Below are 15,801 nucleotides of genomic sequence, written 5' to 3'. Positions count from 1 at the left end.
TCCTCCGTCCCTTTCTTTCCCCGGCACTGACGTCCCAGTCCCTCCAGCCCACCCAGCCAGAGCCAGGACCCACGTGTACAGAGGCTGCAGTTGTAAATGCGACGTCTTCTGCGGCGCCTGGTATCCATAGGAGTCAAAGCCACCGATGAAGTCAACTGCAGGAGGGGAGAGGACAAGTTAGGAGGGGCTGGGTCCTGAAAGGGAAGGATCAGGGCACTATCCCCAGCCCCAGGAAGCCCGGGTAGAGACCCGGGGAAGTGGGGGGGCGAGGAGTGCCTGACCCAGGACTCTGCCTCGGCCCTTGAGGCCAGAATCCGAGGGAGGGGAGCCGACCCAGCAGGGGGTCAAGTCCCTGCGACTCTCCAGCCGGGAGGCAGAGGTCCCATAGGAGAGAAGGCTCTTTGGGGCGAGACAACACCTCCTATGGGGTTGGGGCCAAACTGGGAAAGGGCGTGTTGGGGCCCTGGATCGGGCACCTGGACGTCTGGGGCTGAACCTAGAATGGGCTGGCTGTACACACCCCCATCCATTTCGAAAGGGGGCCTTTGGGTGACCCTGCCTGCTCCCCCAACCCCCAGCCACGTCCGGTTCCGGCCCCTGTCCACGGTGCTGAAAGGCTCAGCGCCGCGCCCTGAGGCGTCTTACTCACAGCTGTCCTCCTCCTCCAGGAACACTTTGCTCACGTAGCAGGCAAACACGAAGCCGAACAGCTGGGGGAGGGGATGACACTTCAGAAAGGATAAGGAAGCTTTTCCTTGAACCCCCAGCCGATCCAGGCCAACAAGTTCAAGTTAAATGCCTACACTTAAAAGTCAAACATACCTGATCCCATTCTTCACTCTGGGAGGGCGACTTCAGGCAAGTAATTACCTCTTTGAGCCTCAGTTTTCCCAGTTAGACCTGGGAAATGCCTTAATGGCTTAAGAGGAAAGAGGATTATGTGATTTAAGTGACTGTGTGGGTGTAAAGTGCTTAGGACAGGGTTCCTACTATCTTGGAGCCCCTTATTCTCACAACTTTATTAGGTTGGTATTGTTGTTTTGTTTTGTTTTGTTTTTTTGGTAATGGGGATTGATCCTCGGAGCACATCCATTGATACTACTGAGCACATCCCCAGCCCATCCCCCACCCTTTTTAAAATTTTAAGACAGGATCTCACTAAGTAGCTGAGACTGGCCTCCAATTTATAATCCTCCTGCCTCAGCCTCTCCGATAGGATTACAAGTGTCTGCCAAGATGCTCAGCACTGTCATTCCCTTTTGTGAATAAAGGAAACAAGCTAGGAGAGGGCAAGTGGCTTGCCTAAGGTGACAGGGAGATATTGGACTCATGGTCTGATGCTTCATCCTGCTTATTAAGCCTGTTCCCTTCATGGGGGCTGCAGCAGGAGAGAGGGAGGAGTCATGAGAGGGAAACAGATCCAGGCAGAAGCACAAGTAGGCTGGAAGAACCACCTTTGTCCTCCCCTAACTAGGGGTAAAGAAAGGGGTTGACCCTGGGAGTACATATGGGCTGGGCACAGGACTCACCGCCAGGAAGATCTGCAGTGCACTGCTGAGCGCTTCGATGTAGGGATAGTCAAGCAAGCAGCCAGTGACAGAGATGACGTGGTGGTCCTCCAGGGCCAGGCGGGAGTTCAGGACAGGGGTCACCAGGCAGCCTGGCCCGTTCTCCATCCACCAGGAGCGGTGCAGGGATGTGTTGAAGGTCATGATGAAGTCCCGGTCCTGGGGGCAGAGGGGCCTGGGACACTGAGTAGGGCAGGGGGTATCCTTTCCAGGCTCCACTTCACACCTGGACTTAGACCTAGAGACTCCTGTTTGGTTTGTAAGGGAACAGAGAAGACCGAGCCTGCAAGTCCACGTTTTGCCACTAGGTGGTGCTCGATGACCGTGCAGGCCTCATTTCCACTGAGAAGATGGAAAGAGGACCCTTCAGGAGCCTCAGAACTTCAGAGCTCCAGAAGGGACATTACCAGTGACAAGGAACAACGCCCCAGGCATTGGTAAAACCCTTAATGAGACCCTTTCACAGCTGATTTGTTTGACCCTGGGCAAATGCTCCTCTCTTTGATCCTTAGCCTTCCTATTTGTCACGTGGAGAAGGGACTGGCCCAGGTTGTGCAGCCCTGGGTTCGTTGATCTCATACTCCTTCAGCCAAGTCAAGATTCATTTAGATGTGGGATCTCATCAGCTACCACATGAATTTGGGATTGCTACTATCTCCACTTTCTAGAGGAAGAAACCGTAGTTCAGAGAAGACAAGCCATTGCCCAGAGTGACACTGCTGGGACAAATCACAAAGATGAAGCTCTTATTCACATATTTTGCCTCCTTTGTATCTCAAAATAGAAGTAGTGTCTCTCCGGGGTTGCTTTTAAGCTAGACAACCCCACTTTCTTTAGCAGTTCTCCATGTAATAGGATCTGCTCAATTTTTCCTGAATAAACACAAACTACTCTGTTTTCCTCCTGAAAAATATTGAACAGTCCTGGACCTAAATCTTTGACTAAACAGTACAATGTGCACGGAATGTTCACCTCCTTTGCTCTGAATATTCTACTATTTATAGGGCCTAAGACTACTTTCTGTGCCTGCACATGCTGTTGGTTTATACTAAGTTTGCGATCAACTGGGACCCTCCGTTGCTCTTTAGCCTCTGAGAAATGCAAAGGAGGCCAGAAACAAAAGTTGGGGCGGGGAGGGAAATGGGGTATCCTGATGGTTTGAGTGTGCAGAAGAGGGAGGGAGGTATCTTGAAGAGATGATGCTCTAGGTCTGTACCACAGACCTGGGGTCAGGGATGGGAAGGGTCAGGCTCTGTCTTTCGGCACTGCCCAGGCCTGAGGCTTACCTGCGACAGCTGTCCAACTTCCAGGTAGAAGCAGATGATGAACGCATTCCAGCCCACCCAGAGCACCAGCCAGGCCGCGTACTGGGGAGAGCAGAGGTGGGTTCAGGTGGGGCCCAGGGCTACCTGAGCACTGCTGCTCCTGCCTCTCCCCAGCCTGGTGGAAGGGTTGCTGGAGCTGCCCTGTGGACTTGGGCCATTCAGGAGCAGTTACAGAGCAAGAACAGGATGCATTGACGAAGGGCCCAAGCCTTAGGGTGGCCCAGGGACCTCTCAGCCCCTCAGGTTCCCCACATCTCAAATGTGACCACTTCTGGGGAGAACAGTTTCCTACCCGGGCGGCCAGCTATGGCGGAGCACAGAGGTCTGGGAGCTGCGGTTTCCAGGCCAGACCTGGGCCTGCGACTCCAGCGGCTTCCCCTGGCGGACCTGGCTCTGCCTGTGGGGCCTGGGGCCATCCTGAGCGCTGGGAGAAGTGTTCCCTGTGCCAGCGACAGAGCTTTGTTAGGGCCCTGTTATCTGGCTCCTGAGAGCTCCGCTTGTGGGAGGTGGGGAGAAGTCCTAGAGAGTGAGTGGGCTCTTGGTGACATTGCACGCCATCGTCATTGTAGGTACCAACAGGGTCAATTTCATGGGAAGGCTTTTCCCTCAAGACAGCCATGTAAGGAGGTCACTGAGGATCAGCAGGGCACGTGGGTGAGTCTCACTGAAAGCAGGAGTTTGAGAGGCCAAGAGGAGGTGGGGGAGGGTGCTGGGGACACACTCAGACCCTGGGGGCTAGAGGGCAGGGAGCCACTGACTTCAAAGCCACACTAGTGGCTCCAGTCTCTGATGAACATCAATCAGCAAGGACAAAACCCAAGCCCCACAAAGCCCCCTCAGCACTCTGAGAAACTCAGCCTGAGGTCCATCCCTCCTGTGCCTGTCCCCAGCGCTTACTGAGGCGTGATGGGGCAAGAGCCTTGGTTCCAGACCTGAAGTTCTGATCCCGGCTCTGCCCCACTAGCTGTGTGACCTTAGGAAGCCTCATGACCTTTCTGAGCTTCAGCTTCCTCATCTGGAAAATGGAGATGGTAGGACACACCTCATGGGGCCCACGAAAATCTCAGTAGTGTACCCAGTGCATGCTGGGTACTTGCTAAATGGTATATCTTGTTGATGCTGGGACTGTTTCTCTGGAAAATTCTTTAAGAAAAATATCAACCTGGTCTCTGAGCAAAGGTCCTTTGGGACCTGGACGTTCAGCCCCTCGGCAGTGTAGGCCAATGCCAGTCCATCTGGACCCAGGGTTGGAGGAGCAGGCAGGACTGGGTGGGCAGGGGTGAGGGCAGGGGCTGGCTCAGGAAGGGGCAGTGAGTCATACCAGGATGAGGTACCGGGAGCGGTACTGCACGGTGCCGAAGATGCCCAGGATGACGGCCATGATGTGCAGGAAGTTGGCCAGGATGGGGGCCCACTGGTAGCCCAGGAAGTCGAAGATCTGCCGCTGCAGCGCAGCCACCTGTGGGAGAGAGAGGCTGAGCCCACGGTCGGTCCTGGCGAGCGAAGGGCAGGCACGCCCCCTTGACCTGTGGAGCAGGTGATGCCAGTTACCATGGCGACGAGGCAAGTCTCAGAGACATCCAGCTCCTCAGTACCAGAGGGATGCTGGGAAGTGGGGGCAAGTCTGTAGGAGCGAGGGAGGGGCCCCAAAGCCTGGTCATCACTTCGGGGTGCACTGGAGAGAAGCAGGAGCCAGGATACCCCCACCCTGCTCAGGATGCCCTCCCCACTGGGGCTCCAGCTCCTGCCCCTTCCCCACCTGGCTGCTGGGGTCAGGGCCCAGGCTGCTCCCCAGCAGGTGAGGGAGAGGACTGAACCCCAGCCCTAGGGAAAGCCCCGAGTCTGTCACCAATTAGAAGTTGTCCTGGCCCACGGAATCCCCAGGCCGCAGAGAAGGGATTTTTTTTTACTCCTGTTCCCTGAGGGAGCTATGGTTGCAAAACTGACCTGAGCTCTTCCTTTCCCTATTTCCTGCTTTCTGGCAGGTCCCCCCACTACACACCATGCTGGGTCATGTGATTTGCTTTGCCCAGTGAACTTCAGAAGATGATGCAAGTGAAAGCTTGAGAAAGGAGTGCCCTGGCGCTTGCCCACCTGCCTCACTTGTAACAGAGACCACCCAGTGAAGGAGCCCGAGATGACCTGCTGGAGGACGAGGGTCACCTGCTGACAGCCAATAACCCTCAGACACATGGCCCAGAGCAGGACTGCCCCGTTGGCCCGCAGAATCAGGAGCTAAACAAAGTGACTGTTTTAAACCAAGACTCTTTGGAGTGTTTGTTATACAGCAAGAGCTAACTGATACACACAGGACTCGATGGACACTCCCTTGCAACCCCCCCCCCCAAAAATCTTTTAGGAACAGTCTTTAGGAACAAAGGTGCCTGGATAACTGTTATGTTCAACTGTCCGATGTCCCTTATTCAGGTGACAGAATCTATCTCTGTTTAGAGAGCTACCTCCCCCTGTGCTGTCCATGTGGCTTGGAGAGGGCTGACCCCATTTCTAGTTTCTGAGGCGGGCAGGTAACTCAGGCCTGGCCAAGTAATCAGACACCATGCTGGGCTCAGGGATGGCACTCACCCTCGTGCTCTGACCCTGAGGAGCACTCTGGGTATCTGCTGGGACAATCGGTACAGAGCCGTTCTCTACCTGCCAGGATACCTGGATGGGGGATGGCATCAGCTTGGAGCTGTCGGTGGCCACCTTGCCACCCGGGAAGAGGCCTGTCTGAGGAGGAAGCCCAGGCGAAGGGGCAGAGAGAGCATGGGAGGAAGATCCAAGGGCAAGATCAGCGCCCGAGGCAATTCTCGCGCTGGCACTTCTGACTGAGGCGTCTGTTCCTGGCAGGGAGGTGGAGGTGAGCTGTTGCCACCACCCACTGGTGAAGTCTGGGCAGAGACCAAGGAAGCTGCAGGCCTGGGCAAGGGCTGAGTGGAGCCTGGTGGGACCAGGACCAGCCTTGGCACTTCCTGCCCGGAGCCAGCCTGTTTCTTGGTAGTCGCTCCCCTCCCAGGGCTCTGCAGAGTCTGAAGAGCCTTCCAAGTTGAGCGCTTGCCGGGCCCTCTCTGACGGAAAGGCAGGGCTGGGGTTATGCTCTCATTTTTTTTTTTTATTTATTTTTTTTTATTGGTTATGCTCTCATTTTGAGGAAAGAGAACATGAGGCTCAGAGAGGGGAAGTGAATTGCCCAAGGTTACACAGCAGGTTGGTGGCAGAACAGGCCTTTCTGTGCCACCTGTCCTATCTTGGCACCACATCCCGCCCTTCCTGGTTGGCACTGGCTTGGAAGTCAGGAGGTGAGTGTTCCAACGGAAAGTCTGCCTGTGACAGCTGGGTGGCTTTGGGCAGGTTGCCTTCCCTCTTAGGTCTTGGGCTCATCACCCACACAGCCTTTGGTGGATGAGATAATCCGTCCCGGATCTCGGTGGTCTGCCAAGCTTGGGGGTAAAACTCCACGGGCTCCTACCACCCATGTCTCCCTGCCGCTCCCCCTCCCAACCACTCCTCCTCCCCTTCTACTGTTCCCCTTGCACCCGATCCGCCTGCGTCAGCCATGCTGATGACCTGCTGTCCAGCTCGGTGTTTGACTCAGGTCCGGGGAGGAAGGTCCCTGTCGGAGGAGGCTATGACCGAGTTGCCCATGCTCACGGTGTAGCTGGGGGGACATCCTGCCCAAATATGTCTTGAGAGACGAGGTCACCCCTAGCCCCTCCTCAAAACCCCTCTCTTATCAGTATTTGCTCATTAGCGGTTACCTCACTGATAGAATGAGCCTCATGATTTCTTTTGGTGGGTTTGTCTGTTTTGTTTTGAGAGCAGCAGCAGCTCTGGAGTCATTCAAAGTCAGGTTCAAATTCCAGCTCTGCTGTGTGACTCAGGGCAAGTCACTTTCCGTCTCTGAAACTATTTCTTCAACTATATATAGAAGATAATCCCTCCCCTGAGAAGCCACAGTGAGGATATACAGACATCCCATAAACTAACACAATTAGATGTGATAAATGGTGGCTAATGAACAGAAGTCTGAACAGCGTAAGCTTCTTAGTGTGGCCCTAAAGGCCCACGAGGATCTGGCGCCATCCTTCATTTCCTGTCAGCTCCTGCCTCCAGCCTCACCTGTACTTCCTTTTCCTTTAACCCCCTCCTCTGGGGGGAAGGCTTCCTGACTGGCAGTTGCTGCCCCAGCACCTCAGCCTCCCTCCACCCTCACAGGCACAGCCTCATTCACCCACAGCCCATTCATCCTCCACCGGGTGCCTCATGCACCCTCATCCGTCTGGGTTCTTCGTCTGTGATGCATTGAGGACGCTTAGTCTGTGGCGGTCCCTGGACCACTGATGTGAGGAGGTCACGGGCCCTGCTCTTTGGGAACTCAGTCCTAGAGGAGGAGGATAGGAAGTCACCACAAAGGACACTGTCAGCGCCAGAAGCCAGGCAGGCCTGGGGGAGACGCCTGGATGTCTTTGGCCAGGGCTGGGGCTCAGTGGTAGCGCACTTGTCTGGCATGGGCAGGCCCTGGGTGTGATGCCCAGCATGGCAAGGGAAATGCATTAAGGTGGGCATGGTGGTGCACACCTATAATCCCGGCTACTCAGGAGGCCGAGGCAGGGGGATCACAAGTTTAAGGCCAGCCTGGGAATTTAGTGAGACCCTGTCTCAAAATAAAATTTTTAAAAAGGGCTGGGGTGTAGCTCAATGGTAGGGCACTTGCCTAGCATGTCTACGGCCCTGGATTCAATCCCTAATACTGAAAAAAAAATACATATATACATTCTTTCTTTTTTTTTCTTTTGGTACTAGGGATTGAACTCACAACCACTGAGCCACATCCCTAGCTCTATTTTGTATTTTATTTACAGACAGGGTCTCACTGAGTGGCTAAGCACTTTGCTGTTGCTGAGGCTGGCTTTGAACTTGCAATTCTTCTGACTCAGCCTCCCCAGCTGCTGGAATTACAGATACACACACACACACACACACACACACACACATTCTTAAAAAAATTGAACTGTGGCTGGGGGTATAGCTCAGTTGGTAGAGTTCCTGCCTTGCATGCTATAAAGCCATGGGTTCAATCCCAAGCACCACAACAAAATAAAAATTAAAAAAGTCAAGGTATTGTGTACATCTACAACTAAATATATATATATATATATATATATATATATATATATATAAAGAGTATCAATTCTAAAGTTTTACTATTATTATTCTCAGTGCTTGTGCAAGGTGGCAAGCACTCTACCACTAAGTGACATCCCCAACCCTTAAAGTTGTTTTTTATTAGAAAACCTTGTCAGATATTCCAGAACCTCTGCTTGTGTGGCAGAGCCATACCGCTAATTAGCAAGTACTGATAAGAGAACAGGAGGACCATCTTCCCCATCTGGTCGCACCAGCTTAGAAACAATAATCTGAAGGATGTGATTGTAAATCACAGGCAGCGAGTGTGTCTTCCTTTGAGGGGAGAAACCGTGCAGAAGCTCCCTAGCTCTTTGCAAAGAATCCAAATGCGCGTGCACCAAGGAAAAAGGCAGCTTTGGGGACGTCTTTACCCAGCCGGCACGCAAGCCAGGCTGAGCAGGCTTCTCGAATCTCTCCTAAGGGGGCCAGTAGCAAAGTTCCTTCCTGGGAGAGGGGACAACTCATGCAGAGGAAGGTGGGCCACCATCCCTGCCACCAGAGAGCTTCCGCATGGTTAGCAAGTGCTCTCCCACCTAGCTACACCCCCAGCCCACCCCGTGCCTTTTCTGAAATACAAATCTCACCCCAGACCTGCAGGATCACAAGCCTAGAAGATGAATCCCTGGACATGAGTCCCAGAGCGACAGGTGAGGACAAGTCACTGTGGCCTGGCAGCCCTGCTGACACCTACAGGGTGAGCCCCTTACTCCTGCCCAGCAGTTGTCTACTCTCGATCTCCAGGAGGCTTGCACCGCCTGACCCTGGCCTCACCCCTCTCCTAGCACGTCCCTGGATCCTCACATGTTGCAGCCAGGGCCAGCGAGGCCTCCTGCCGTGAGCCCGCTTCTCTTCTCTCCTCCCGTATTCTTCAGGCCTGAGCTTGGGGGTGCAATGCCCCGACACTGCTCTCAGTACGTATGAAATGGCCCTGAGGTTTGGTCCTGTGGCTGTGCACCTTTGTCAATTGCTGGCTCTTGACAACCTCGGGCCCCTCTATTTTCTTTTCCCAGTACTGGGGATTGAACCCAGGGTTGCTGTGCCATTGAGCTACATCCTCGGCCCTTTTTATTCTTGAGACAGATCTTGCTAAATTGCCCTGAACTTGTGATATTCTTGCATCAACCTCCTGAGCAGCTGGGATTACAGGTGTGGTCCATCAGGCCTGGCTTTGTCCCTTCTTTGAAAATGAATTTGGTCCCTGCATCCTTCTGGTTGGTTTTGACATCGACGACCACACCATCCAGCACCTCGGCCTCAGTCTCTCAGATGCCTTCCCGTGTGTTACGGTGTGGCTAGGAGGTGTCCCCCAGAGCTCCCTTGTTAGTGCAGTGGGTGGAATGATCAGATCATGATAGGTGATGACACCACTGATTAGAGTAGCCATGACCTGATCAGTGGGCTAATCCGTCTGGTGGATTTGTAATTTGACTGGACTACTGGGTGGTAACTGTAGGCAGGTGGGGTGTGGCGAGAGGAGGTGGTCACTGGGTCGTGCCCTGGGATTATACACTGTGTCCCTGGCCCCTTCCTGCTCTCTCTCCTGGCTGCCAGGAGCTAACAGCGCTCCTCTGCCGCCCTCCTCTGTTCTGCGTCACCTCTGGCCCAAAGCGATGGAGTTGGTGACCGTGGACTGAGCCCTCTGAAACCGTGAGCCCAAAATAAACTTTTCCTCCTCTAAATTGTTCTTGTCAGGTCTTTTGGTCACAGTGAAAAAAAAAAACCTAATCATAGCCTTCCCCTCCACTAGTCATCCTCAGCTGCCCTTTGGACCATGTCACCACCTACAACTGCCTTGTCTCTAACGTCCCCAATCCCGCAGCTCGGCTGGGTTCCAAACACCATTCAGGGTGACAGGTCATTTCATGCTGCTGGGACCCTGTGATTCCTCAGTGTAGCCCTGCCTGCAGCCCAGAGCTCGTCCCCCTCCGCCTCGTCATCACAGCTGTCCAGAAGAGCCCACCGCTGGAAAGACCCAGGGACCAGGTTCCCCAGGGGCTGGACAGCAGCCCAGCAAGGTGGAGGGGCACTCAGGGTCCACTGCAGACTCGCACTCAATGGCTTCAAGAGGGTTCCTGGTAACCCCACTACCCAGCCAGGCCTCTTGGGGCTCTGGCTCTCCCTTTCCCCATGACAGCTTCGGCCCTCCCATGGCTCAGCCCTCCTGGATCCCCTCCAGCGCCCTCTCTGGTGGCCTGGTCTCTCCTCCCTGTCTGCTGGCAGCCTGGGCTGGTCCCTGCACCTGCACACCACACCCAGCTCCTCAGAAGCCACACCACCTATAGTTCCTTCTCTCCCCAAAGTTCTGCTCCCCTCTCCCAGCCTCCTTCTCACTGTCCTGGACCCTCTCGAGCCCCATCACTCTGCTGGTCCCTTGTCCACCTCAGCTCTATCTCCACACCCTGCCAGTCCCTCCTCTGCCCACTACAGTGGGGCCTTCTGCTCAGCCACCAAAACAATTCTCCCTGAGGTCACTGCAACTGCATGTCACCGAGTCCAGCAGATGCATTTCGGAGCTCAGTTTTCCCACCTCTCTTGCCCCCAGATGTCCTCTCCTGCAGGCAATACTCTTCTCTGGCTTCTGTCCTAGAGACAGGATGCCCTAGTCAGGAGCAGAGACCGGGTTTGAACCCTGGTGCCACTGAATATCACAGATCTCTGGGTAAGTCACTAACCTACCTGTGCCTCAGTTTCTTTGCCGACAAAATGGGTATGATTTACTCCTAGAGTTGTAAGGAGAGTCAAGCCAGTATTAAACATTATGTAATTATACTCTTTCACTGAAGTCCCTGCCTCCTGCCAGGTTTATTTTTCTGTGACACTGGATTGAACCCAAGTCCTCACACATGCTAGGCAAATGCTATACCACTGAGCCACATCCCCAGCCCTTTTTATTTTTTATTTACTTGGTACTTAGGGATTGAACCCAGGGGCACTTTACCACTGAGCCACATCCCTAGCCTTTTTATTTTTTTATTTTGAGACAGGGTCTTACTGAGTTGCTGAGGCTGGCCTCAAACTTGCAATCCTCCTGCCTCAGCCTCCTGAATTGCTGGGATCATAGGTGTGTACCACTGTGCCTGACTTTTCTGTGGGACTTCTCCTCCACTGTGCCATGCACTCCTGTATATTGTCCTTCTCCTGCACCAGATGGTGTGATCCCTGAGGGCAGGGAGCTCTGCTTGTGCTGTCCACTGTGGCACTTCCAGCATCCAGAGTAGTGCCTGACACACTCTCTGCAGGTGCTAACAACTGGACGAACCCTGGCCCTCCCCATCCACTCCCGATTCTGGAGCAGCTAGTTCTCCAGTGTGGTCCGGCCCTTAAATTTCAGAGGGCCTCAGGGTCACATGCAGGCCTTTCTTGGGCTCCACATGTCCCAGGACATACCTGTCCACCCAAGTTCCAGAGCCTGCTGCCTGCTCATGTGCCTGCTCCAGCCCCTTCAAAGCCAGCTACTCACCAGGGGGTCCTTGTGGACAGAATGATACCCAAACCTGGTCCATGCCCAGTGCCTGGGGCCGCTGGTATGTGCGGGTGCCTGAGCTGGAAACCTCAGCTTCAGGTCCAGGCCTCCCTCCCGCCGTCTCAGCCGTGTCCATGTGTCACCGAGTGCTGGCTCTTGATCTTCCAAGTCCCTCACATCCAGCCACTGTCTCCAGCCACCTTCTTCTCTACCTGGCAACTCCTGACCCGTCCCTCTCCTCTCCAGGGCGAAGCCCCAGCTCCCCGCTGCCCCTCCCCCTGCCCTTAGCTCCCCACCCCACCCCCACCCCTGATTATTTATTTATCGGGTAGCTGCCAGCTGAGGGGGATGCTGTTGCCATGGGAACCTCCAGCCCCAGTCAGGGCTGCCTCTGTTCTCAGTAGGATGCTCTTGTCTGTCTAGACGCCAACCCCAGGAGCCCAACTCCAGGTTGGGGGGTGGGGGACAGAGGATGAATAATACAGATGGGAACCACCCCAGCCCCAGGAAGCCTGCGGGGGCGCAGGGCAGGGCGGGGGCTGGGCTCAGGGCCAGGAACCCATCAGAAACCTCTTGCGCCCAAGCCCTGGCCAGGCAGATCTGCACATCAACGGCTTCCCTGGCCCAAACTCCAGACGTGTGGCCAGAGGCCTCAGACGCAAGGAGGATGAGGGAGGTGTTCCTGAAGTTTCTGGAGAATGGTTCCCTCCAGCCTGGTTCTGTGTCTCACTGAGGGGCGAGACTCCCCCCTGGGGGGCCACCACAGCCAAGCTCCAGCCCCACCTGTCACCACTCACTGTGGGGTTTTGGCAGCTTGTACCTCCTCTCTGGGCGTTAGTGTCCCCTCTGCCTGTGTCGGAGCCGCTCAGCCTGCTGCCTGGCACACAGCTGGTACTCCACACTCGGCAACAGCCTCCCCTGCACCCCCAGACTCGAGCCCCCGCTTTCCCAGTGGGTTTCTGAGGCAGCTGACAAAATTAAACTCGACTGAGCCCCTCAAGCGTGAAATGACGGGGGTGGGGCGGAGGCTGCGGCAGAGGCTGGAGGGCCCTGGAGAGCTGAGGCCAGCCCCTAGTCAGGGCAGCAGCACAGCCACCGCAGGGGGGGTGGCTGGGCCCGGGGAGGCCTCCCCCCTCCAGGGCTCCACCCAGCTTCAGCGCCACTGGGGGGTCAGGGCCACGTGAGCACAAAAACAGTCTCAAAAGAACAATCACGGAGGCCAGGTGGTCCTTGGGGGGCGCAGGGAGATCGATGGACTCCTGGGCACCTGCTCTGCGCAGGCCCGGCCTAGGTACGTGATAGGTGGCTGTGAACGAGCCGGTGTGGCCCCTGCCATTGGGGCAAGTCCAGAGGGGCTGAGGACAAGGTCTCCTCTGCTGGGCGCCACTCCTCTGTGCCTGGTGGCCTGTGGAGACACCTCTGGGTGCCCCAACATGCACATGGGCAGGTCGGGCCCGCACACGCCCCTCCTTCCAGGGCTTCCACAGAGGCCCTCCTGCCCTCTCCATGCCAGCCCCGACGCTACCGGAAAAGGGCCTCGGCCGTGACCGTCGGGTGGAAACCGCAAGCTGCGGAAGGACAGGACGCCATTGTGTCAAAAGACAAAAGGCCCCAGAGACACAAAATGTGTGTGACAGTAAGTGCAGAATCAGGAGCCAGAGAAGGGCGCACGGTGGCTGTGAGACGTCACCTCCAGGGACGGGAAGGCGGAGGAGGGAGGCTCAGGGTGCCCGCTCCTGTGTTTCTGCGATGTTTTCCAACAGAACTGTATCTTTTTTATTTTTTAATATTTATTTTTTAGTTCTCGGCGGACACAACATCTTTGTTGGTATGTGGTGCTGAGGCTCGAACTCGGGCCACACGCATGCCAGGCGAGCGCGCTACCGCTTGAGCCACATCCCCAGCCCACAGAACTGTATCTTTGAGAAAGTTACAAGATTCGGTCTCAGATGGCGCGAGGGGACACCAGAGGGGACACCAGAGGGCTCGGAGGACCTCAAGCCTCCCTTCCCTGAGGTGAAGGTGGCCAGCCCTTCCCTCCTCTGGGCCTCGGGTGGGGCTGCAGGAGCTCTGACCTGTTGTCTGGGTTTGTTTGCCGCAGCCTTCCCGCCTGCAGGGGACTGGCCCTGGAGCCCTGTGACCTCCATCGGGGGTCCAGTGGCTCTTCTTTCCCCCGATGCTGGCTCTGCAAGCCCCAGGTCCTGCATGGGTGCTCACCCCTGCTCCCTGGGGCCTGACTACCCCATGCCTCCCGCCCTCCCGGGCCTCCCCCCCCCGCAGCCCTGGTGGGGTGACTGATGCGGAGATGTCACTCTAGTCTTCTAAGTCTCGGCCAGGATGCGGCAGAGCTGGGATCTGGGGTCAGGAGAGGAGGTGCTGGGGGCGGCTTCTCTGAATCAGGGGCCTCTCCTGAGTCACCGCCTCCTGAGGGCAGCAAGTCCTCCCCAGCTGGACACTTCTGAGCACCGAACACCTCCTCACATGCACTCCACAAACGGCTCTAGAGGACCTGGTGGCCAAGCCCCAAGAACACAGCCATGAAAACAGTGGACAGACATCCTGTCCTGTTGGGGATGGTGGCCCTGCCGATTCCCTCCTCAGCTGACACTGTTAATACGTGTCCCTGCAGAGAGAGCTGGGGCAGAGGAAGATGGGCAAGAGGGGCGCTCTTTCCCCTAGGAAAAGACACCAGACAAGCACCCCCAGGAGACCATGGCCTCTCTCAATGGGCCCATCTCCTATATTTAATAAGCACCTATTTACTTATTTATTTTGTGTTTGGGGGAACTGAACGCCGAGCCTCGCGCATGCGTGCAGGTAGGTGCCCCCACCACCGAGCTGTGCTGCAACCCCTCCTGTGTAGGAAACTTCACACCTTCACCCCTTTCAAATCCAGCCCCAGGTACAGTGAGGAAGCGGCGCCTCGAGCAGCTAAGACTCCAGCCGGGGTGTTCGGGGGCCAAGTCCTCCCACTTCCCCACCGTGTGGCTCCCTGGGACTTGCCTACTGAGCCCCAGCATTTGGGGACCCTAGGCCTTATTCCCTGCTGGAGGGACAACTTCTGTTCTGGACAACTAATCTCCCTCCTCCTCAGGACAGGTCCTTGAACCCAGAGTCACAAACTGCCATCTGTCTGTCCTCAGGCCTCCCACACACTGTGGCCCAGCCCTCCACCTCAGCTGGGCCTGGGGGGCCAGGGAGCAGCTGGTCACTACCTTTCACATAATTAGCCCTCAGAGACCAGCCTGGAGCTGCAGAGGCCCAGGCTGGCCTCACAGGGCTGATCTGGCCAGTCACAGTCCTGTCAGGAGGCAGGGGCCTGGCCTCTGTCTCCATGACAACCCTGTCCCTCATCTCGGTGACCATTGACCCATTCCCACCCCTGCCCAGCTGGGGGGCTCTGCAGGCCCCTTCTGGGAAGATCTGTCTCTACACCTCTGAGCTGGCAGCTCCTTTAGAAGTGCCTGGTAGCAATCCAATTAGCATACATCTACATTAATTTGCATAAATCCTGGGCCAAGCGGCCCCAGGTACCGCTACCAGGGAGAAGTCTAACAAAACTCCAAAGTCCCCATCCCATTGGGCCTGCTTCCTCGCTGGCCATCTGGTCCAAATCCACAGGGGCCACAGTGGCAGGCAAAGCAGAGAAGGACCTTCAGGCCACCACTCTGTCACTCAGTTTCCTCCCCTGGAGATGGGGACAAGGAGGTATAGCTTGAAGAGGCCTGTGTTAAATTTTTTTTGGGGGGTAGCCCTGATTGAACTCAGGGGCACTGAACCACTGAGCCCCATCCCCAGCCCTATTTTGTATTTTATTTAGAGACGGGTCTCACTAAATTGCTTAACGCCTCCCTGTTTCTGAGGCTGGCTTTGATCCTCCTGTCTCGGCCTCCGGAGCTGCTGGATTACAGGCATATGCCACTGCGCCTGGCTGTTTGAAGACGCCTAGGAAAGGGGGTCTCCTAGATTCACCCTACGCCTGGACCTTGCCACACCCTCCCCTCTCCACCCCGGGGCTCCTGGCTTTCTGCCAAGGGGCAGGCCCCTCTTGTGGGCCCTGTGGAGCCAGTTTCCAGGATCTGGGATCACTCTGACACCTCCTCCCACCTGGCTTTGGCCATCCCTAATTTCTGGGTCTGGCAGAAAGTGGGCTAGAAGCTACAAACTGCCAGCTTTGTACATTTGGCCTTTTGTCAACAACACCTCCTATGGCTTTGCCCTTGGGCTGGTACATCCTCAAGGAGCTGTGTGCATCTGT

At 55.8% G+C, this 15,801-nt stretch overlaps 1 protein-coding gene across 2 annotated transcripts in view; it reads right to left on the bottom strand.

Annotated features, from left to right (window-relative positions):
- The window catches only part of NKAIN1 (sodium/potassium transporting ATPase interacting 1), a 42,665-nt gene that overhangs the window by 2,391 nt on the left and 24,473 nt on the right, over positions 1-15,801 (bottom strand). The window contains exons 2-6 of one of the 2 annotated variants that reach the window (XM_081308247.1): positions 4,215-4,352; positions 2,855-2,935; positions 1,530-1,727; positions 650-710; positions 74-155 (exon numbers count right to left, since the gene is read on the bottom strand). In XM_081308247.1, coding sequence (XP_081164373.1) covers positions 74-155; positions 650-710; positions 1,530-1,727; positions 2,855-2,935; positions 4,215-4,352 — 560 coding nt within the window. The other variant, XM_081308248.1, reaches the window with a different exon arrangement.

Source organism: Spermophilus citellus, assembly GCF_964194105.1.
Source record: "Spermophilus citellus genome assembly, chromosome: 9".
NCBI lineage: Eukaryota > Metazoa > Chordata > Mammalia > Rodentia > Sciuridae > Spermophilus > Spermophilus citellus.
This window is presented reverse-complemented; position numbering and strand designations above follow the sequence as displayed.